We start from the raw sequence: 23,194 nt of genomic DNA, 5'->3' as shown, positions 1-23,194 counted from the left end.
CAGTACACTTTGACCTGTGTCACAGTATCTTCTTCAGCGTTGAAGTCGAAGTCGTTTCTGATGAATGCTTCAACTCTGCTCGCAACAAATGACTAATTTTGTGACAGGATTATAAATAAGGACAGAACGAGCGGGTTGGTAGAGATAATTAAACTCGTTTTATTCCTCAAGTTTGATTATACATAAGCGGCGAAATTCACCTACTAAAATTTACCGGCTTAATTTTTCGATTATCGCATTTATCTTTATGTAGCGGGGAAACATTAGCGAGCGAACTTGCCCTAAAAAAGTGATTGAAACGAGCAGAGGTATGCTCCACGCTCATCTTACAAGGTGAGCCTATTTCTGTCGTGCTTACATATCTCTTGAGAAAGCATGGAATGGACGTTGTTTTTCGCGTTATCGCTTACACCGGTAGAAACAAACAAATCCAGTAAAGCAAGCACAAGAAAAACAGGTTATTCCTTTGCGTTTTAAGTAAGGCAATCTATATAACATCACAGTCTCCACCTAGAACAACATCCCCGCCAGCCGGTGTGCCAGGGAAATTTCGAGATCAAGCTTATTGTTTTCTTAAGCTTGTTTCGAGAGCCGCTTCTTAAAATAACGCTTAAATAACATCAACAAATTTTCGATAATCCAGGATGCTCCTTTTTTGGGTGCGAATGGGTACACAGAAGAACTTCAAGGTCCTGTAAATCACCGCAAATGAAAAAGCCCGCGCCCAAGATGCAACATAAGTGAATGACAAACATATCATGAAAGAGCTTTATGTAACTTTTTTTTTTGTAGCCTGAACCCAGCACCTATGCAAGAGTGGCCCACCCGGGACGTCCACCGGAACACAGAAAGGTTATCCTGGACTCTCCGCGACACTCTCTCAAGCTGGTGGTTTTCCAGAGCTGTGTTTGAACCAGCCGCATAGGAACAAAAGCCCCCACCTTGTATATAACACACCCTGGTCTGTATAATCTTTTTTTTTTCTGTTTCGTTCGTATCTAATTGGTATTCATGTTTTATTCACTAATCCCCCTCGCATTTTTTTAAAATAAATAAACTTTATTTTTCGGAACAATGAAACCGAGGCAACAAAACGACCGCTCAGGTGGCTCTCTCTTTTAAGTTTGCTTTCTTTCTTATTTCCGGTGATAATGTTGAAGCCCAGGTGTCGGTGCCAACCGCCTCGCGGCTGCGCGGTCGGTGAGCGGCGCATCTCCAATGTCTCTTGTCTTCGCCCTGGTGTCCAAGGCGATCGACGTCGTCAGTTGCTACTTGTTCGATCTCAGCAACACCACCTAGACTGAAGACCGCAGTGCTGGAGTTTCCACATCATCTACAAGAGGCGAGTGAGGAGCAGAGATTGCAGAGGAGAACAGCACTCAGCCGGGAGAGAGAGAGGAGAGAGAAGGGTTTTATTAAGGAAGGACAGAGAGGTTAACCTGAACGTAGGTTCTGGTTGGCTACTCTGTACTGGGGAGAAGGAGAAGGGGGAAGAAAAGGTATGACGATGAGGAAGAAAGATGAGGTGAAGTTGTCAGTGAGGGTGAGCAATAGTACAAATGTTCAAAATCTCACAGGCATTTTAAGCACCCTACAAAGTCTCTGATAATTCCGTGTTCGTGAGGAACACTACCAAGGCCTTCGTGGCCTTCACGAATTGGTCAGTTCTGTCCCAGGCACCAATCACTTTTGATAAGCAGAAAGGTCGCGAGTCCAACGCCATTAGTGTCTGTTGCAGCACTTGTCGATCATCGTTGAATTTATCACATTCCCACAGGATATGTTGAATTGTCCCTTCAACTTCGCAGCTTGCACAGTTCGCGGAACCCCTTCTTTGAATCCGACAAAGAAACTGCGGTGTATGCCACACCAAGCCGCAGTCGGTGCAGGACCGCCTTTAGCTGTCTTGAAAGTCCAGGTGGAACGCGGAAGGCAAGTTGAGGATCAAGGAAGTATAGCCTGGGATGATGGTAATGTGGATTCATCCAGTAGTTTCGTGAAATTCCTTTTGCCACGTCTTGAGCCAGAGTTTTCGTGTCACACCTGGAGTAGGGTATGCAAATTTTCTTGCCGTTACTGGTTGATTTTGCTGCACTGTCTGCTGTCTCATTGCCGGCGACACCACAATGACCTGGTATCCACTGTAGAGTTATGTGATGACCCTGCTGGAGGGCTCGGTGGCAAGTGCAGAAGATTTGGCATACCAGAAAGTTGTACGCATTATTTTTCATAGAAGACAAGATTATTTGAAGTGCTGGTCTTGAGTCACTGAAGATGGTCCAGTGCTGGGGTGTTCAATCGTTAATGGAAGCAACCTACGCTGATGCATCACTCGTGTTCAATCCTTGTTCCGTGCTCACCTCTTGTAGGTGATTCAGAAAGCCCATGCACAATACGGCCTTTCGTATGTGTTGGCCCAACACTGCGGGTTTGCCCAAAGGAGATGGGGGCAGGGGGTGCCTATTAATCTGTCGTCAGTGTTCCGCCGGCGGCTATTGTACGGCTTTACAATCACCAGTACTGCCACACTACAAGCTTTCCAGCTTCGCCGTATAGCGAGGGACGCCTTCGCGAAGCGCGACGGCTGGAGCAGAACATATGAACAGCCGTCTGCGTCTTCCAAAGCGTCTCGAGATAACGCAACGTTTTCTCTCCTCGGCGGCAGCTGTGCCACCCTAGAAACGGAATCACCTTTTTCTTGCGCACCTGGTAAACGATAACACAAAAAACAAAAACATTTGCGAGTCGAGAAACGACAGCACCAACAACGACAACAACAACGACAGCAACAACGACAACAACAACTAAAAAAACACACACACACGAAAGTTACGACGCTAGACAAAAGAAACGAGGCATGGATGAGAAACACCAGCGATGCGGGGAGCGGTACCCCGCCTAAATTAGAGGCCCTCTGGCTGAGTCGCGGATTAAGGATCAAATGCGCAGAGACGAAGATGTGCCTCTTCTCCGGCTCGGCTTTATACCCAAGAAGTTATGCCTTGCTTTATTTTTTTTTTTCAGCCACTTAAATATTTTTTTTATTTTTTTTTGTGAGCGGAGATTGCGTGCGTGCGTTCACGTATATGTGTTCTGGCCTCGGTCACGACCGTGATATCGCAGGTACTACCTCGAAGCCAGCGGCAGCGATTGTCGAGCTTTATTATTTATTGCGGGGTGGTCTTCTTTTCTTTCTCTCTGTCTCTCTTTATTTTTGACTCTCTGGCTTTTCCTTCGCGAGTGTCAGCTGCCAAAAAAGAGGAAGGCACGCCTGGCATCGTCGAGTGGTGCCGCCTGCTTCCGACAGCTCCGGCAGCGTTGTCAGTTTCTTTAGTCGCATTTTTTCCCCTTCTTTTATTTATCTCGAACACATCGTGTCACTTAAAGCGTTGGCAAGCTTTGTTTTCTCCTTTTATTCTTCTAATATTTATTTGTTTGTTGCACGCTAACGAAGCACATAATGAGCTTTGGAGCCAGGCTTAATTGTCCCATGCATAAACATTGCGGTGCCGAGCTTGTAGATGGCAAGCTTTCTCTCGAACCGGATTTTACACGCGACGCGTTGCCGTATAATATATGAAAAGGCGGACGAACGTGCGTGCACTGAAAATAACGCGTTGCCTCGGCTTTACCACGTAAACTTTTAAAGATAAGAATAATAAAAAAAAAAGGAGGCATATCACGACATAAAGGAAAGCGTACGGAAAGAATAGCACGGGAATAAAGTCCGAGAGCAGCAGCCGATACACGGAGTCAACCTAGCAGCGGCAAAAGTGCACCGTCATGGCGATTGCGGCCTCTTTGTACCTCACCGGTTAAACCAAGCACGCACAGTGAGTGCGCCGTAATTGAAGTTTTTTTTTTTTTTTTTTTCACACAGCACGTGTTATATGCTTGGCACATTACCTTTTATTTTCTGCACGTAATTGGTTTAGCCGATAATTAAAAAAAAATAACTAAGAAAAAAACGCTCAAAGACGACGTGGTGCCGCTACAATGCATGCCCTTAAGGTAGCGTTCGCTGTGCTCAAAATTAGTGTAAAACGGAGTGTAATAATTGCAAGGTGTTACACAACGTGTCGAATCGTTGTAGGTAGTAATGGCTGTTATGGAACGTGTAAGGTCGAGCCATCCCCGTATGCGCCGTGGCATTACGACGTCAACGATACCTATTATCGTTTTTTTTTTCCGGCGAAGGTACAACAAGCCGTGGCGTGTTGTCGCCGCCGTAAGGCCGCCGTTGTCATGGGCTACGAGCACGGCACGCGACGATTCATATTACTCGCGTGGCATGCCTGTGCCAGCACGCCAATTTCCTCCAAACAGCAGCGTCTCAAGAACGCGGAGCTCAATAGACCTTTCGATAAATTGCCCGAGCATACAAGAGAATGTTGGGAAGGTAGCTAGGTACACGCGGCTGCATGTGCTCGCCTTCCCCATTCTGTTCAAAATGCCTGCGCATCTACTTACCCGCAAGACACTCGAAGAGCCAATCTCGGCGATCTGCGAAATCAGGTCGGCGCATGATAAGGCGGAACATGTGTTAAGACCTCAAAATTAAGTCTGCGCCGTTGCATTACGCAATGCAAGCATGACGCTTTGCATTGCTTAATGCCTCAGCGCAGACCTAATTTTTAGGTCTAAACGGATGTTCCGCCTCATCATTTGCTGAGCGGATTTCCTACATCCCAGAGATTTGCTCTTTGTGTGCTTTGCGGGTAAGTAGACGCTCAGGCATTTTTTTGAGTGTATAAAAAAGATTAGAAGTAAATAACCAAAATGACACATCCGTGAAGCGAGCCTGCGAAGTGTCATTGGTTTTAGATTTTAGCTTTCGAACAGTTAGGGAGCTGAAGACGCCGGCACGCGCAGCGCGTCTACCTACGTTCCCGGCATTCTTTTTGATACTTGGGTAATTCGGCAAAAGGTATATAGAGCATTCGTAAATTACCCGAAGATTAAAGATAATGTTGGGAACGAAGGTACACGCGCTCCACGTGCTCGTTTTCCCTGTAGAAAATATTCAAATAAATAAACAAAATAAAGTACCCGTACAACGCGCGCGCAAAGTGCCATTTGTTTTTCGTTTTGTTTCCAACAGTTAAGGAGCAGAAGACACCAGCACGCGCAGCGCGTGCACTTACGTTCATGACCATAGCCTCCTATATATAGACCTTTCCAGAAAAGGGCTGCTGGCCGGTTTCATTTTCAGTGTTCGTGCGTATCGCGCGTGATTTGCTCGCTTTCCGAAGAGACGCACACGCGCGTGCTGAGCTGTGGAGATCGCACGCTGAGCTGTGGATTTGTAAACATTGGAAAGGTCTATAGACTGACAAAGCCTGGCACATCGCCACGAGACGCGGCCGCCGAAATTGAAAAGGTAGAGCAGCAGACAACGGATGAGAGGAGAACCAGGTGACGGGCGCCGCGCTGCGGCGTGGCGCCGAAACACACTTCTCCGGAGCGATGGAATGTCCGCTCGTGCTCCTCGCGTTTCTCGTGCTACCTCTTCTCTTCCCGTCGGGTTTTGAAAACCGTGTTTCGGGTCCTCGCCGCTGCAAAAGCTGTGCGCTGACGACCAGGTTCCCCGAAAAATGTTCTTTGCTACTAGATCCTCGCGTTCCGAATCTGCGACCGGGCACTCTATGGCTCCGTCGTCGAACTGCAAGGCTGCAAAGCACTACAAAGAAAAAAAAATAATTTTTATATTTCGCCGTTTAAAGCTTGAGAAACGGTGTATTTATATTCAAATCTTTACCCGTTACAAAAAAAAAAAAAAAAATGCCACGACGTTTTTTTTTTAGTGTGGAGTTTACTAAGCCGGTACAGACAATTATATAACTCAGGTATCGCATAGGACCCACAAAAGCTTTTATTGTGATGCAAAAAAAAATTCTCACCTTTATTAATGCATTTCTATACATACGACAATCTTGTCATTATGTCTCCGTAACAAATTGGCAGCGATCACGTTAAAAAATAGCGGTTTCGCTCGAAAAAATATTTGTTTATATCATGGATCGCAGTGATAACGCTTTGTTTCTGATTAAAGTATGCGCACAACACCAAAAGAAAAAAAAAAGAAACAAAAAATCCTGCGTTTCTATAAATGTGATTAAAGTTCTTGCGAAGTGCCGCCTACCATCCACGAAATAAATTTAACATAATTTGGACTGGCTCTCAAATGAAGCCCCCAGTATATGTATGAGACATTCTGTCAACAAAAGCAAAAAGGCTCGGTCCTACTACGCCTCCACCGTAGTCATCACATTTCCCAAACACGCTGTGGGAGGGCAACGCCAACTCGGCGCCTTGAATTTTTTCTGAGAGGTGCGTGTGTGTGTGTGTGTGGGGGGGGGGGGGGGGCATACGGTGTACCGACAACTTCTAGTCTATGGCGTCGTCACCGAATGAGGCGCGGACTGGATGGATGGATGAATCCGGCTGAGCCCTTTGGATCGGGCGGTAGCTTAGGCCACCTAGCCATTTTGTTTTACCATTTAAGCTTAGAATATTTAAATGTGATACCTATTTTCACTGCGCACTGGAAAGAAAGTAAGGTTATAAAACCCCCTTGCCATTAGTAATAAGAAAATACCTAGTTTTCTCTCGCTTTCTGCCACCATTCACTTAATCATTGCTTGGTAATTTCTACTGTCTTGAAATCTACTTTTACTTCGCAGTCTCTAAAACCCAGTGACCTTATTAAACCTATGTTGTCTTCGGTAGGCATAGGGTGAAGCCCTTTACAGTAGAGTATCAAGTGCTCAGCCGTCTTGTCCTCCTCTCCACAGGCAGCGCACACTGTATCCATTTCCTTGTACTTCGCTCTGTATGTTCTGGTTCGCAAAACACCTGTCCTTGCCCCAAACCACTATGAGCTTCCCCTAGAATTGTCATAAATGCTTTCTTTGGCAATAACTGTTTTGCTTAATCTATAGCTTTCCAGAGCCGTCTTTGTCTGCATTCCCTCTAGCCACCGATCTCTTTCTGTGGCCTTAACTTTCTTCTTAACTGAGACCTGGTCTTCTGTAACTCCACTATAGCCTAAAACTTTCCTCTTAATTTGCTAGTGCGCTGTCTCCACTTTGTGTCTTTACCCCTCATCACGGTGGAAGAAATACATTTAGGTGATGACTCTCTGTCTCGCACGGCGACCACATTATGTTCGGCGCACCGAGCGCGCTTCACTCGCACGGGGATAGATGGCGCGCAAGTATAGAGGGGCTTGTGAAGGCTTGTTTATAGGGCTTGTGAAGCAAATTATGCATTCTTTACTCGGTCCCTGTGTACTGTGTTGTGAAATGATGGATTTATGTTGGCGCACTGACACTGATTGCCTTTTCCCCCGTGCGGTTCTTGTTTTTTGTTTTGTTTTTCAAACGAGAACATTTCGATGATGACTCAACGTGACAAAAATACTCCTATAAATATAAAACTTCCCGGCATAATCTACTGGGCCTTCAATAATTTAGAGTAATTTCGAGTAAACACCTGGGTCATGCTCGAATATTTTGTCAAACAACATGCTTGGTAACAGTTCCATAAATTGTTTACACACATTGCGTGGCTTTATATGAGGTCGGGTGATTTTTTACACCCTGCTCCTGCCTTATTGAAACAAATAAATTCTAATAATGTTACATTGTGGCGCCTAAATCTTTAAATGCGCATAAAAGTTTTTAGCATTACAAATGGTTTACACATAAAACGTCAACTTGTACTGTGGAACATACAAACCTTGTGAGCAGAAACAATTCCTATTTATAATGACATAGTGACTGAAACGATGACACAGTATGATGACGTACTGACTGACATGATGACACAGTGACTGAAAGTCAAACAATTGTAGTGGTTATAAGACATAAATCACTTTTCATCTATACTAACGATTGGCGCAGCAGCCGCGTATTGCCATTTGCGTCGATACAGCATCCTCTTACGATCCGGCGCGAACGGAGTTGTCATGCCACGTATCGCTCATTGTTTACAAATACGCGGCCGGTGTGGGTTAACACGCGACCTAGTGATACACGCACCTTCTCCCACTGCACGCTGCCAAAATTGGTGAAGGGGGGGCGTCGCTGGCGAGATTCAGTTGCAAGGTGCTACGCACAGGTAAAAAAATTCTTGACAAATATTTTTGCTTTAAAATGTACAATCGGCACGGAATGAAACCCGAACGCCGGAACGCGTGGCCGTTGATACAGGCTGCTCCACCTAGAGGGCCCCTGAGAACTAATGAAAATGCGCCGGGATGCGAGGGTGCGAGCCCTACGAAGGTGAGCTCGACCCTCGCGCGGCGCGTCTGGGAGTTGCGCGTTTCGCCGGTGGCGCGCTGTAAGCGCCGTCGCATCCGACACAAAAAGCACTGTCACTCGCTTTGTGTATTGAATTCCCAGCGATATCTCTTCAGAGCTGTCACTCATTATCGCTTTGTGTATCGCAAGGACGAAATGAAAGGTGAAACATTTCGTGCACGGAAGACTCGTAGTGCTTGATGACGTGTCACCGGTACATCGTGCCACGCGCTGTTTCTGAGAAATAGTGAAACGTCATAAATGCGAAATAAAATTTGTTTGTTCGCATGGCCGTACTCTTTATGAAAAAAAAAATACTACAACAGACTGACGCGGATGCCTCGGTTTTTATGAGCAATGCGCATGTTTTCGTGCGAGGTTATCGGTCGATTCTTAAAAAGCGAGGAATTGCTTGTTGACGCTCTCTTCGGTAACCACCGATATGCCAGGCGTATCAGTTCCGGAGCGGAATAAATTCACCACCCTGTCTGGGCAGGACCTATCGCAAAGAGTTATAGGCAGGTTAAGCGGCCGCCCAGTGTCGAACGGGCAACATGGGGTGACAGTGCGGCGACACGAAAACACCCTGAGTGACGTAGGGTGCCTGCATGTCTGTCTGTCTGAGGGTGAAGACATCCATTGTTGCCCTGAATGCCCAGCGCGTGACGCTCTCGCGCACTCGGTGCGTGACTTGGGCGGTAAAATGGCGTCTATGCATTAGCCAAAGCTACGCGCTCGAGCTGAGTGACACCGGATTGCGCGCACTTCAAAATGCATAAAAAAACGATTGGGCGGTAAAATGGCTGAGATGTCACCACTCAAGCAAAAGCGCGCGTGTGTATGAAGGCACTCTAGAGTGACGGCGCTCACAGCGCGCCACCGGCGAAACGCGGAAGTCCCAGATGCGCCGCGCGAAGGTCGAGCACATTTTAGCAGGACCCGCACCCTCGAACCCCGGGCGCATTTTCATTAGTTCTCAGGGGCCCACCAGGTGGAGCAGCCTGTCTCGATGGCCACGCGTTCCGGCGTTCGGGTTTCATTCCGTGCCGATTGTACATAAAAGCTGAATTCACTGCATACTACCAAAGAACGCCATCTCATACATTCTGTGCTCCTCGCCCATGCCCTTAAGCTAAGACGAACGCTGCTTTGCTAGTTTCTTTATCTCTTAAACTTGTTTGTTCCTACTCATCGTAGTATGCTTACAGTGTTGTCGCATTCACATGCTGAAGTAGTAGTGGAGCAACTGGGCGATTGTTTCTTCTTTGCGTTCAGCGCATGGAAACGTTATTGTGCATGTGTCAAGAACACTGTCGATTGTGTCCCAGTAGACAGTCTTGTGGCTTTTATTTTGCACAAAGAACTGTTCCGCTTTCTTCAGTAGCTGGAAAAGGCTCTTGTTGGGGTGTGTAAGACCTCCTCTGTTCTTCACGTTTGTCAGTGCCGCTTCAGTAGAAGTGTTCTTGTCAATGCTGAAAGCGGATCGGCATGCAGGGCAGCGTGAAGCTTTTTTTTTTATTATTTTCACGCTCAAAAACCCAGTTACATAATATAGCATGCAGTCCACAGCCTTGGTTTCATAAGCCTTTTCTGTCCAGACATCTTCGTATTCCCAGTCTACGACAGAAATTAGACCGTCAGGCTCGGTCTTCACTTGGTCAACGAGATGAGGAGACTAGGTAGTAACTTGCGATCGGCCCTCAGGATTGTACGACCCCACTGCTCCAGGCGAGCGTCATACGATGGAGCTTTAAACGAGGACACTCGCTATGCGTAGTTCCGGTACCCCGAATTGCAGTTGGGAACGAAGCGCGTCTTTCCCATCCTTATAGCATAACTTCTTATTCGGGTTAATGCTCATCTTCGTGCACGATGGTGGCACCGGTGATTGACACAGCACCAAAGCAAAACATGAGGCCAGCCACTGACCGCACACCACCACCATACCGCGAAAAAGGCGAGCAAGCTACGCCCCCGACTCCGTGGCCGCCGAAGAGAGACCTCATACCCACTGTGCTCACACCTTAGCGCCCTCCGCGGCGGCACGGAACAACTACACTTCGTTTCGCCCTACGTTGTACCGCAGCGAAGGCTAGAAGCGCGAGCTCATAGCGTTGGCAGCTGCTCTTAATTCACGAGAGCTTGTGCCGCCGGGATGCGCCCCAGAGTAAGGAGCTCGCGCCTGCAGCCTTTCCTGCGGTACATCATGAGGTGAAACCGAGTATACTCTTAGTCCCGAACACGATCTGGTCGCTCGCTCCCCGCGGGGAGAGCGGCCAGAGTCACCACCTAAATGTATTTCTTCCACCGTGCCCCTCATGTATAAATAGCTGAAAACCTTTCGTGCCCATTGCTCCCATCCATTCGCCGCAACCGATCCTCAAATTCTAGCTTGCTCACAGCTTCCTTGCCCTCAAATGACGCCCATCTCAAGTCTCCTTGTACTCCCTGGTTTGGCGCTTTGCAATGTGCCCCCAAAGCCAGCCTATCTACTGCACGCTGTTTTATTTCTAGTCTTGCAAGCACTTCGGATTTCATGCATAGCATTGCGTTTCCAAAAGTCAAGCCAGGCACCATGACCCCTTCCCAAATCTCTCTCACCACCTCATACCTGTTGTAATTCCAAAGTATACTCTATTTTTCATTACAGCTGCATTTCTGTTGCCCCTACCTATTATATACTTTTCACGCTCACTGAGAAATTCTGCACCATCACATATCCATACTCCTAGATACTTGTATTTACTAGCTCTCTCAACTGTAATATTCTGTATCTTCAGCCTCTCATCTTCATCATTGTTAAAAATCATGACGGGCGATTTGTCCCTACTGAATTCTAAACCTAATTCCTCTCCTTCCTTACCACAGATGCTCATTAATTCCTGCAAATCTATCCTGTGGTTAGCCATTAGTACGATATCATCGTAAGAGTTCAGCGTCACCTAACCATCTGTTCGGGGCCTGTATGGTCTTAGTGGTTAATATGTGAACTACCTTGAACTCTCTGTTGCCTTAGCAGAATGAAGAAGAAATGCAGCCTCGAAAGCTGATTAGTTATAGCTATACAAATGCCAATGGTCGGTGAAAGGTTAAGAGATTGGGGAAAACTCCTTTTAACTCTTTTCTCCTTAGCAGAGCGAACGCTGGAGAAAAGGAGACCTCCTCTCCAGCGTTCACTCTGCCAAGGAGAAAAGAGTTGAGGGGAGTTTTCCCTGATCTCTTAACCTGTCACCGACTATAGTAACGAAGCAATACCCACGCATAATCGACTAGTAAAGTTTTAACCGTACGCTGGGTGCCTTTTGAGATCAGACAAAGTGCACACAAAGCGTGTGTAGAGAGCACGTATCGCGCCACGTCCCCATCTAGTTGCATCTGAATTTTTATGAACCAGTAATTTGTGTTTCTGGTGGCAGCGCGGGGCGATAATGACGAGCTCAGATCGCAAGCCACCCGCGACTAAATAATGCAGGCTTGGCTAAGTCTCGTCTGACATTACAATGAGCGCGGCAAGCGTGCGGAGGGAAAAGAGGATGGTGGCAGTGGGGTTAAGCGCACGAAACACGCAATGTGACGACCCTAAGCCTACATCCCTCGCGGTTTTTTTTTTCATTTTTCTAAAGCCGTAATCTTTCCCGAGGACGCTGTTTATCCGCGGCATCATGCTAATGACTTTATCGGGAGCCTAATTTTCTCGGTCGTCGATCGTCTGATTAGGACGCGCCGCAACGGCGAGCCCGCGAAGCGGCTTGTAGCTGAATGTTGTCGCCTCCCGGCCCCACCCCCTCCCCCCACCCCCCCCCCCCCCCCAAAAAAAAAAAAAAAAAAAGAAGGAAGAAACGTTTGGCGTGTCGGATGATAGATAGAAGTTTCCGGCTTGATTCAGGCTGACCGCAAATACGAAATCGAGAGACTTGAAAGATTTGGGCGATGTCTCAACTCCACTATTAGCGACGTGCGCAAACAAAAGCGTGGATGTGGTCGGCGATTGGCCAAACCCTATAACTTTTCTCTGTACTGATGATTCCTGCCCGATCGCCGGTTCATGGCAAGCAAATCCTGCCAATCACAGGCGAGGCAAGCCTTGGACGTGACGCCGCTAACGGAAACCATAAGAAGGCGCCACCGAAACACCTTGGTGGTAATAGGCAATAGGGAATTGTAGCAGACCGCTTTTCTCCTCCGCTACGGTATCCGGGAAGAGAGCGCCGTAGCTGCGCAAGCGCGCCGCCAGCCTTGTCTGCATAGTTCATGGTCTTCTGGCGGATTACGGAGTGCTATCCGGATGCTTAGCGGGCTGCGGAAACGGTCTACTACAATTCCCCACTGACTGCTTACAAAGCGGAGGACATGGTCTAATATGACCACGCTTCTGCCTTCCTGATCGGTTATTCGACGCTCTTATCGGCTGACGCTGCAATATGATTGGTTGCGGGGCGATAATGAGATGCCCGGGACTTGCAAAGCCCTCTGTTACTTAGGCTGTCAGTGTCCTTAGTTCCTGTCGACTGGCTTTCTTAGAATTATAATTATCACATTTCGCCGTTCAATTATTTTCATAATTGGAGAAAAGAAAGGTATTACTTAGTAGTTAGGGGGTTAAGGTACAAGACGTGGTGTAGAAAAAGCGGCAAACAAACAGCTGTGCGAACGGCAAAAAAAAAAGTTTGTTTCCTCAACTTTTTGGTGCAGTGTATGCCACCTACGAAGAAACCATCCCAAAACTTAGGCTTCATCGAACCATTACAAGGCCATGCCCAACGAGTTTCGAGGTTTTTTGAAGTTCGAATTCTCATTGTTTTTTTTAGGGATAAATCTCTCAGCCCCAACGCTTTTTCAAACCTCATGACCATGACAAGTTATACTACGGAATACCTTTGAAACATATGTTTTCTCCCGAAACAACATCTACCACGAAGAGTCACGACGGGACCCAAAAACCCGCCACTTCAGTTCATCGGGGACGTATCTCTCTCGGTACCAGCCCGACGCGTGCTCGAACAAGGACTTAAGTTTTGCCTCCCACCAAGGCAAGGACACCATTGATAAGGTCCTAATGATACGGGAAATCGCATCCATAGCACCTCAGAAACCGTCCTCGCAAATCATCAATGAGGGACTTGAATGCCTGGACGGCCTACGTAGCCCGGGCACTCCAAAGATGACCCTTGCCTCAACGGCGCAGGAACTATGTCTCAAAGACCGAAAGCTATGCCTCTCACACAAACAGGGAGGGTTTGTAGTTTTGGATTCGGGCTTGTATGAAGAAAAAGCCCAACAATTCATACCGGAGAACTTCAAACCAGTACATCCAAAACAAACTCAACCAGCACAAAAAAAAAAAAAAGCCATTCTAAAATTATTTGAAAAGGAACAATGCATGGGCCTTATCACAAAAACCAGAGGATCGCAACAAAGTGAATTATATGTCTTTTTTCAGCAAAATACACAAAGACGGGGTTCCTTTTCGCGCCATCGTATCAGAGAGACACACATGGCAAGGTCATGCGTCACATGTTTTGGCGAAGATTCTATCACAAGTTTAAGTAATTACCGACCCCTTCAGAATACCAAACTCGGACCGAGTGATTTGCTTTCTTCAGGAAAAAAGATGTGAAATTGTTTCGGGCTTCTCCTTACATATCCAGGACATGTACTATTTGATTCCTTATGCCGCTCTCCTGCTGATCCTCCGAACAACCATCGAGGAGCAGAGCCTTCAATGCTTCCAAATGCAGCTGGTTTGAGCCTCAATAGCTTCTTGGAGCTTCTAGTAGTGTACCTCACAGTGACTGTGGTAGTAAACCAGGAGCAACACTTTGTACAGAAATTTGGAGTCTGCATAGGATCTCGAATACCCCATACCTGTGCGATTTGTACCTTGCAGCATGCGGGGGGTCGGTGGCCGAGTGGTGTAGCGCACACCAGCTCGGAGCACGTGGAGCGAAAGCTCGCGCTGCAGAACCCAGGGATCCTGGGCTCAATCCCCACCCCTGCCCGTTTCGATCTGGATGAGCATCGTACCGGCGTGCGGTCGTGTATCACTACTGCGTGGTGCACGTTAAAGGCCCCAGGCTAGCGGTTGTACCGCAATGGCTAAATTGCTCATCTACAGCTGAAACACCAGACGCTCACTGAGGCAGACTAACGTCCGGCTGTATAAACATAGACACAACAATTTGCTTTTGCTTGCAGCATGGGGTAAGAATATCCAAGAAAATCTAAAAGATCAACGTATCGAGGCCATCTTCTGGTATGTAGGTGACTTTCTCATACTGTGTAATTCCTATGCAGACGAGCCGAGTAACGATTGTTTAGATATTATCATTCGCACCTTTAAACGCAGCTGCCGAGGACTATTTTTCACCCAGGAACTTCCGTTAAACAAGTCCATACGGTTTCTAAAGTTCTCCTTAGAGTTTGAAACTACCCACATGTGATGGATGTATGAAGCCAATTCCTGTAGAGGATTTCTTCCAAGTAACTCGGAGCACTCAAAAACTGTAAACGAGGGTTGGCCACCAAAGCTCTCGTCTCAGCATTACAAAATCTTGTCCCCCATAGGGTCGGGCGCAGCTTTCAAAAACAGCTATGTAGACTTCATGACTCCGGGTACACAAGCACACTCCTAATCCCGGTGTGCGATAACCTCTTCAAGCAAGTGCGGCAAAATCAGGAGAAAAATGCACAACCAACGAAAAAGAAGCCCCCCAAACCTCCCGTGGTGATGCCATACATCCACAGGATAACGCATCGCCTTAAAAAGATCGCCGGCCGACAAGGCGTACAGGTCGTCTGCTCAGCCCCCAAAAATGCATGTGCTATGTGTCGTAAGGTGAATTGTAGTACTGACCAAAATGAGAAGACCACCTGCGGCATCGCGCACATAACACCTAACGCCATATGCTCGAAAGGTGTTGTGTACAATATTCCGTTGTCATGTGGAAAATGTTACATACGGCAAACTTGGCACATTAATGATTGTACCAGGGAGCATGCAGCTTCCGTTGGCGCACTAACGCCAGCTGGCCACCTTCGGGCGCATTGTCGAGAATGCCAAAGTGCTCCCGATTTCGCAAACGTTACCATCGTTGCAAAACACAAAAAAAAAGAAAAAAAAAAACTTGCAAGAGAGATTCAGTCTCTGACCATTCAGGTGAACGGGGACGACTGTGTAATTACCGCCTCCATTACGCTATTTCCGAAAGAAAAACTGTATCTTCAGGGAGCGCCCCATGTGAGCAACCAAGTCGGCAACCAGCGAACGCTATCCATCAAAGATATTACCGAAAAAGAAGTTACCCCTGGGAACGCAACAGTAAAATTCATGAGTGTAGATGAATAAAAAAGAAAAAAGATTTTCAGTAAACGGGTAATAGTCAAGCAGTGTTTGTCTCTTTTTCTCCCCTCCTTCATTTTTTCCTTCTACGTTCAGCTGGAAACCTTCAGAAGCATGTCAAATCAACCAGCTTAGCTCCAGGCAATCATGCCAAGACCGCTAACTACATTGATGTTTATTTTCTTTCAGCACTCTGATGAAATATATTCCGAATAAAAACATAGTAAATGTCGGCTTTGTCGATTGAATTTTTGAAGTTCAGTGAATACCTACCTCTTAGTGAAAATATCCTTCGGTGTAATCCTTCGCGAGCTCTGGCCGAGTGGTTACCGCGCTTGACTATCGTGCGAAAGCCCAGGGTTCCATTCCTGGGAGGACCGCGTTTTTCTATTTATTCTTTCAATTTATATTTCTTGTAAAGTCGAGAACCCTTTTGCTTGTTTGAGGTCCGAATGTTCTACACGCCGAAACTTCTACGCCGATTGTTCCAAAAGCCCACACGTATACATAAGGGGGCTCCGCGTGCTAGCCGCAGTCAGTCTCGCCCCAGCGTTCGATCCTGCTCTCACGCCGACTTCGACGCCCGCGAAGCTCTGTAGTTATCTTCTGTTTCCTTCTTGGTTTTGGGCACAAGTTTGTCCCAATAAACGTTTCAGCTTCCTGTCATTCTTTGTTTCGTCACCTCATCATTCGTGACAATATTACATTCGTCTATACCAGGGCCGGCGTTAGGCATGGGCGAGCGGGGCGGGCGCTCCGGGCCCCGCGCTTACGACAGGGCCCCGCAAGTGACAGAGGGGCCCCGCGGTCACTCGCCGGTTGAACTTTTTGTAAAATTTCAACATCGCCACTACAGATAACTTTCATTGCTGAATTTTCCAAAGGAAAAAAAAATAGTTAGCTGACCGACGGGCCCTTCGCCAATTTGCGGATTGCTCCACCCGGACAGAAAAACTCCTGTGTTACAAAACTAACCTCTCCTCGTGGAGTTTTCCAAAGGAAAAAATAGCTGGCCGACGGGCGCGGGGCCCTTCGCCAATTTGCAGACTGTTCCACCCGGACAGAAAAATGCCTGTGTTTCCACAATGCCACCCGGACTGTTCCACTATGGACAGAAAAATGCCACAGCTATCCCACCGCTGCCACCATGTCGCGGTTGGGCAGTGAACAGAAAAGAGACCAGCCTGTGTGAGTGTCAGAACCCATCTGTCGGGCGAGCCCGCGTTTATTCATCTCTCAAACACGCCCCGTCTCCCGTGCGGTGGCGCCCTCTCTCGGCCGCTCGCCTAACCCTCCGACAGTCTTCGTGCCGAACGCAGCCCCGTCAGCCGCAGAACTCGTCCGGTCCGACAATCGGCGCCGAATCCCTTTCGACGGCTATTCCAGGCGTCTTCGTGCCGAACGCAGCCCCACCAGCCCCAGAACTCGTCCCTTGATTCTGCCCGTCTCGTTAATGTGCCCGTCTCGTTTTTCTTCATGTTTAGTATAAGCGAAGTTATTTTTAAATTTCAGATTTTGCTTTTTAAACTTTTGTTGATATTTTCTTTTTTTTTTTTTACTTTCTTGCCCTGGGCCCCGCGTTATGTAGCGCCGGCCCTGGTCTATACTGTCCTGATGTTTGCGTTACTGAAGAGTCGGTTACGATGTGTTATGAAAAGTTTAAATTTATTTGTAGAATGGGGGACATATGTGGTGAAAGTAGAGGTTTAGTTCCTACCATTTTTAAATTGTTAAATATTCTGTAACTTTTTCTTCTTCTTTTTATAATTTCTGACTGGAGAAGTGTCCGGCAATGAATTATACCTTCTTTCTCCATTTTATTGCTTTTATGTATCGAAAAACAAAAACAAAACCAAGTCGTGAGTCAGTGCCGTGTTTGCGTCTTTGTCTACCTGTCCTTGTGTCTCTTTTTGCGCTGTTTTCTCATGTTAACAATATGCACCGACTAGCCCAACTTCAAACTCGATTAAGTTTATGGCGATTGCTGTGAAACGTTGAGCGAACTTCATCATCGCTTTCTCAGAGAATTTCCTGTTGGTAATGGAGCCGACTTTCGTCTGAAAAGATAAGAAACTATAGCGAGAGATACGGTGATCTAATATGTACCTAATATTCTTGAACTAGACGCAAGATGAGTTACAAGAAATGTTAAAAGTTCGCGTTTTTTTTTTCTCTTGTCGTTGACTTTCACGAAACGGAAAAAGGAAATCAACCGGAAGGGGAAAAAAAAGATGATCGCTTTTTAATTGAGGTTGGAACAGATTTATCGACGCGAGCGTATCTCTCCCCAGAAGTCTGCCGTTGACCGTGCCGGCTCATCGAAAGGCACGTTTGAGGCATTTTTGTTTTCTAAGCTTTGAATTTTAATCGGAGGAAATCGATGGGAGCATTAGAGATAAAGTGGCAGCTTTTTACTAATACTGAACGGTCAGGTTGTTGCACCCGTTACAGTACGAAAACATTTATCTGTACACGAAAATATTTGAACGGTGATTTTTTTTTTACATCGGTTATTTAATGGCCCGCACACAGCTTACATAACCGAGATAGTGGGTATTTTTTTTAATCAGAGATGTATCTCATGGCATACGGCTCAGAGTGGTGCATTGCACAGATAGAATTTTAGAAGCTAGCGAAATTGGAGTGCCTACGCGCATTTACTATCATAAAAGAGATGCAATGTCAGATCACATTCGTCACGCAAGCTAAAGCTACAAACAATTCGACATTGTATGTTTCCCTTGCTGCTGCCTGCCTCGGAAAATGACACACCGCGTTGGTTCAACAACGCGTAGTCATTTACTCACATTTATAACCGGCGCCGCGACCGAGAAATCCCCGCGCATACTTCTGCGCCGGCCTTTTATCGGCGGCGGAGCGCCGCCTAGCGTGTCCGATAGCGCTTCGCCGCCTCGCGGTAGAAATCCCGAGTTACAATTTAACATGTGGGCAACCAGGTCGAACGCCATAGATTACTCGTCTGCCCGCAAAGTTAAAAAAAAAAGTCAGAACAAATAATAATTGCAGCCTTAATAAATAAAGTACACGAACAAAAAAGAAAACAAGTCATCCGAGAAACAGGTCTTATTCATGAGGGAAAACAAATAGAAACAAAAGGGAGAAGAGCAAAAGTGGTGTCACCTTGAACGGTTTTTTGTTTTCTTTTTATCTGCACTTTCAAATTGCTCCAACTCGAAAACACAACAGTCAGCGCACCTTCTAGCATCCGGAAACCGAGGCAAATGCTCACAAATGCATAAAACACAAATGCAGGAGAGGTGTATTTTGAGACCAAGAAACGTATAGGACAGTACAAATATCGACCGACGGTTCAAAGGAACTATCGTGGGCTGCCGAGTGGGACGGAACCTTGCCCACGAAGCTCACAAACCTAAACCACTAAACATTAAAAAAAAAAAAAAAAAAAAAAAAAAAAAAAAAAAAAAAAACGACAGAAAGGTTAGGTTCGTTTAAGACAACAAAACACCCAGCTCGATAAAAAACAATAACAACATGACAAACAAACAAACAAACAAACAAACAAAAAAAAACGAAAAAAAGTAAGCAGTGCAAAACGCCACAGGGAAACCCTAAAAAATCCAGCAAACAAAAAACACGCCATAGAATAGACAAAGTTTCTCCACCTTCGCCCCAATATATCCGCCTATCCACTAACAGCAGCCAGCGCGTGGAGAAACAGCAAGCACAGACCATTGATACGTTAAATAGAGGAAGAGAAAGAGGGAACGAAGGAAAGATAGACGAACCGGGAAGGGAAAGAGAGGCAACTATAGATCCAGGGCACACACCTTTCCTTCCTGAAGAACTCTTTCTAGTGTGAAGTATAGATCCACACACGCACACTCAAAATAAAAGAATCCAAAGCCCGAGCCAAAAGCGAAGGCCTATGTCCGGAGGCATGCGTCGGAGCATAGCATGCAAGAAGGCAGGCAGCAACATCTATCGGTTGGATTATTCAGGGCCCAGGCCATAAGCCATCTCTCGCCGGGCTCAATTCACGCGCTCGCCCGGAGGCTCCGAGATCCTCTTTCTTCCTCAAGGTGAGGGAATTCTGAAGGGCCCTTGGGACGGAGACCAGTTGCTGCTGGAAATATCGCCGCACGGGAAGAGCTTGCGGGAGGCGCGGTAGTCCCTACTCGTTTTCGTAAAAGCACGCTCAACGTCTCGGCGTTTCCGACGTGAGAACTAGGCAGAGTTTTAGAGTTAGCAAGTTGACGCTATTGTTAATATTGCAAGTAACTATAGCGTGACGAGGTCTTTGTTTTGTTGTAGCTGTTTTGACGAGACTTGTTTTAAAGAACGCTGCTGACATCCTTATCGAGAAGTGTTCCCTTTTCATTACCTTAGAAAATAGGCCTCCTTGTGAAGTTCTTTTTCTATGTGCGTAAAAAGACAAACAAAACAAGAAAAGATGAGAGAGGTACGAAGTGAAAGAGAGAAATAAAGAAAGAGAGAGAAAAACATCAAGCCAGGTTGAAATAATTTACCTGAAGAAAAGTAAAGAATGTGTTTGCATTAGTTTACCGCGCGCGATCAGTTTAAAATGTGCCCCCGGAGGAGCATAAATGATGCGCTATTTATGCGTCTGTATTTGGGTGTGTTTTTTTATCTGTGTGTGTGTGAGTTTGTGTGATGGCTGCTGAATGGCCAATTTGAAAAGCCGCATTGGCGTTTGGTGGGCAATGCTTTTCAATGGGTGCAATTTTCGCAAATAGGATAGTACGTCTGTTTATCACTCTTTGTCTGTTTAGCTCGAACGCTGCAAGCCCATGTATTCGTGAGACTTCTTCAGCTTTTGGTTTAAAGCTAGAAGTCGGATATTAAAGCTTTGTTGAGTCTCCTAGCTCACACTTAAATATTTCAATGTATCCTTGCGTTCTTTAGTATTGTATTCTTAATTTTCTTTCTCTCTTTGCCTTTACCCTTTTATTGTACGCCTCTTTTGTTTGGCAGTGTGGTACGTAATTGAAGGAGTCTATTTAGGAAAAACAATATTAGTCCTAATGTATTAACTTTCAGATTAAAAACAAAACAAAAACAGTACTGCCTATGAAGTAAACCAGGGACTCTCCACCAAATCCACGATGTAAAGATTATAATTGTTGAAATCTTCATGTTAAAATGCGTTCTCTTTGCCTAATCACGGGAGAATTGTAGATCATATTACTTATTATAACTTTACCAGGAAGATTTGTACAGGGTTATGCACTCTGACAAGAGGAAGTCTTCTGGAAATTACGTTTCATGTTTTCTTTAGTGTGAGCGTTCTGTTAACAAATATAAGTTAGAAACTAAAATTAGCATAAGCAAATTAATCGCTAATATACAAGGAAAAAGCAGCGAGCACGCACATATATTTCGATATTGCACAAAACAGGAACTCATATCGATAATAATCAGAATCAGTTCGACATTTATCAGAGAGAAAAATCAGCGCAGAAGAAAACAGAATATATATCAAAATATAAAAGTAGATGAGCAAACTATTGAAATGCGCGCATTGGAGGTTTATTTTGCCTCATCGTCAAATAAATGTAGACATAAAAAATGCACAATCCCCGAAATGCAACACTGTACTATTATAAATAGAGAAAGAAAATTTTCAAAAATAATTAATTATGGATAAAATGAGAAACAAAGTGTAGGCTATGCAAAAAGTTAAATTAAAAATACCTTCGATCTTTCGATCGAGTTTTATAGGTTCGATTTTTGAAGCAGAGAAATAAGTGCTTACAAGGGTACAAACCTTTTCCATGTTCACATTTCAGGGTCATAATATATGCCTCCGCTGAGGCCTCCCCCTCCCCTCCTTCCCGAACAGACATATTTACATTGAATATGCACGTTCAGGCGTTTATTTTCGAAAGCAGCTTAAAATACTAACCTGTATAATAAATATTGTTATATTTGTCTTTGATGAAGTATTGCATGACGAAGAATGAGTCACGAAAAAATTGCGCAATATGGTGAGGTTTGAGAATTTTAACTGTCTTGAAGGTTTTCTTTTGTAATCCTAAGTTGCTGGTTGGCTAAATGTCTATTTTTTAAGATTCCTGTATGTTAATGCTCTATAGAAGCGCTTTTTAAATCTACAGTGTAAAAATTTGAGTGAAATGTGAAAACTGATTTGTATTTATTGGTGCCTCAAGTCAATATCGAGGATTTGGTGAAACTTCCTGTATTAAACATTTTTATTCAATAATTCTCTGCGTGCCTAAAGTTCTAACCAAATCTGTTGGTCCGCCGCCTCAGTGCATTCGAAATCAGAAACAACCAAGTTCGCCTGATTGTAACGCTTCATTCATTGTCATCTCAGTGTTTCAGCCTTTTCAGCCTTGACAGCCTTTTTCACACCATAAAAATATGATGCGATTGAACTCCCAAGCAGCACGTTGTGAATGGGCCATCGCTGGCAAGTGTACTATGGCCAACCAGATTTTCGATGGCCCATGCTTGGCCAAGGTGCTCGGCAATAGAAGTGTTTTCGTCCTCGTCTGGTGACTTGCCATTCACTTTATGCCAGTCGCTGGCCATTCACTTTAGGCCAGTGACTGGCCATTTACCTTTGTCCAGTGGCTGGCCATTCACTTTAGGCCAGAGATCGGCCATTAACCTTTGGCCAGTGACTGGCCATTCACATTTGGCCAGTTACTAGCCATTCACTTTAGGCCAGTGACTTGCCATTCACCTCTGGCCAGTCACTTTCGGCCAGCCACTGACCATTCACGTTTGGCCAGCCACTGGCCATTCACGTTTGGCCAGCCACTGGCCATTGACTTCCGGCCAGTCACTGGCCGAAAGTGGCTGTAGTTATACACTTAATTCATAATTTATCATAGACTGCCTCAGTGTTCCTCAGAAGACTGTCAAGAGTTTCGGGAGGTCAAGTTTTAGAACTCAACCCCAGAAACTCTTACATAGTAATGACACGCGAAGCTGCTGCAAGGCTGCTCAATATTTATTGGACTTTTTGAGTACTAAGTCTTACGACGCTGGTTGCGACCACCATTCCAGTCGTCGTAGGTTCAGGGATGGTATGTTGTCCCACCATTAAGATCCCCCGGTAGTGAAGCAGTAAAAAAAAAAAAAAAAGATATAACTTTAGGTGAAGGAACAGTGCAACAATAGAGATTTTTAGTAGATCGTTCCGATACCTCCGATAGCCCCGATAACGATACCATGGATGCGCAAGGGAGGCGGTGGCGGAGTATCGGGTGTACTTTATCGGAGTCATGGGAGCGATCTACTAAAACTCTCTACTGTTCAGTTACCATATTTTTCACTTTACACAAGCTTAGTGGCACTAATGGGAAAGAGAAGTCTTGAGTACACAGTAAAGGTTTTTACACACTTAAGGGTGTAAATCAGTTTGTTCCTGGGCTAACACCCTAATTATGGCGTTCAGGCAAGCACCCTTCACAAAGGGTGCTTGCTAACACCCTTGGTGAAGGGTGCAAATGGGCACCTGCTGGGGTGGCCCAGTGGATGCTGGGCCACCCCAGCCAATCTGGCGCCGGGAAAGTATCATGCA

The 23,194-nt window shown here is 45.8% G+C and overlaps 1 protein-coding gene across 1 annotated transcript in view; it reads right to left on the bottom strand.

The window, feature by feature from the left end:
- The window catches only part of LOC121836486, a 41,715-nt gene extending 20,122 nt beyond the window's left edge, over positions 1–21,593 (bottom strand). Inside the window, exons 1-2 of the mRNA XM_042291396.1 lie at positions 21,548–21,593; positions 20,846–20,891 (exon numbers count right to left, since the gene is read on the bottom strand). Of these exons, the coding sequence (XP_042147330.1) occupies positions 20,846–20,891; positions 21,548–21,593 (92 nt within the window). The remainder of the gene's footprint in view (positions 1–20,845; positions 20,892–21,547) is intronic.
- Positions 21,594–23,194: the final 1,601 nt, after the last annotated feature.

This window comes from Ixodes scapularis, unplaced genomic scaffold (genome assembly GCF_016920785.2).
Source record: "Ixodes scapularis isolate PalLabHiFi unplaced genomic scaffold, ASM1692078v2 PGA_scaffold2__306_contigs__length_199485367, whole genome shotgun sequence".
Lineage (NCBI taxonomy): Eukaryota > Metazoa > Arthropoda > Arachnida > Ixodida > Ixodidae > Ixodes > Ixodes scapularis.
Note: the sequence above shows the minus strand (reverse complement) of the source record. Positions and strands in the feature narration are given on the sequence as shown.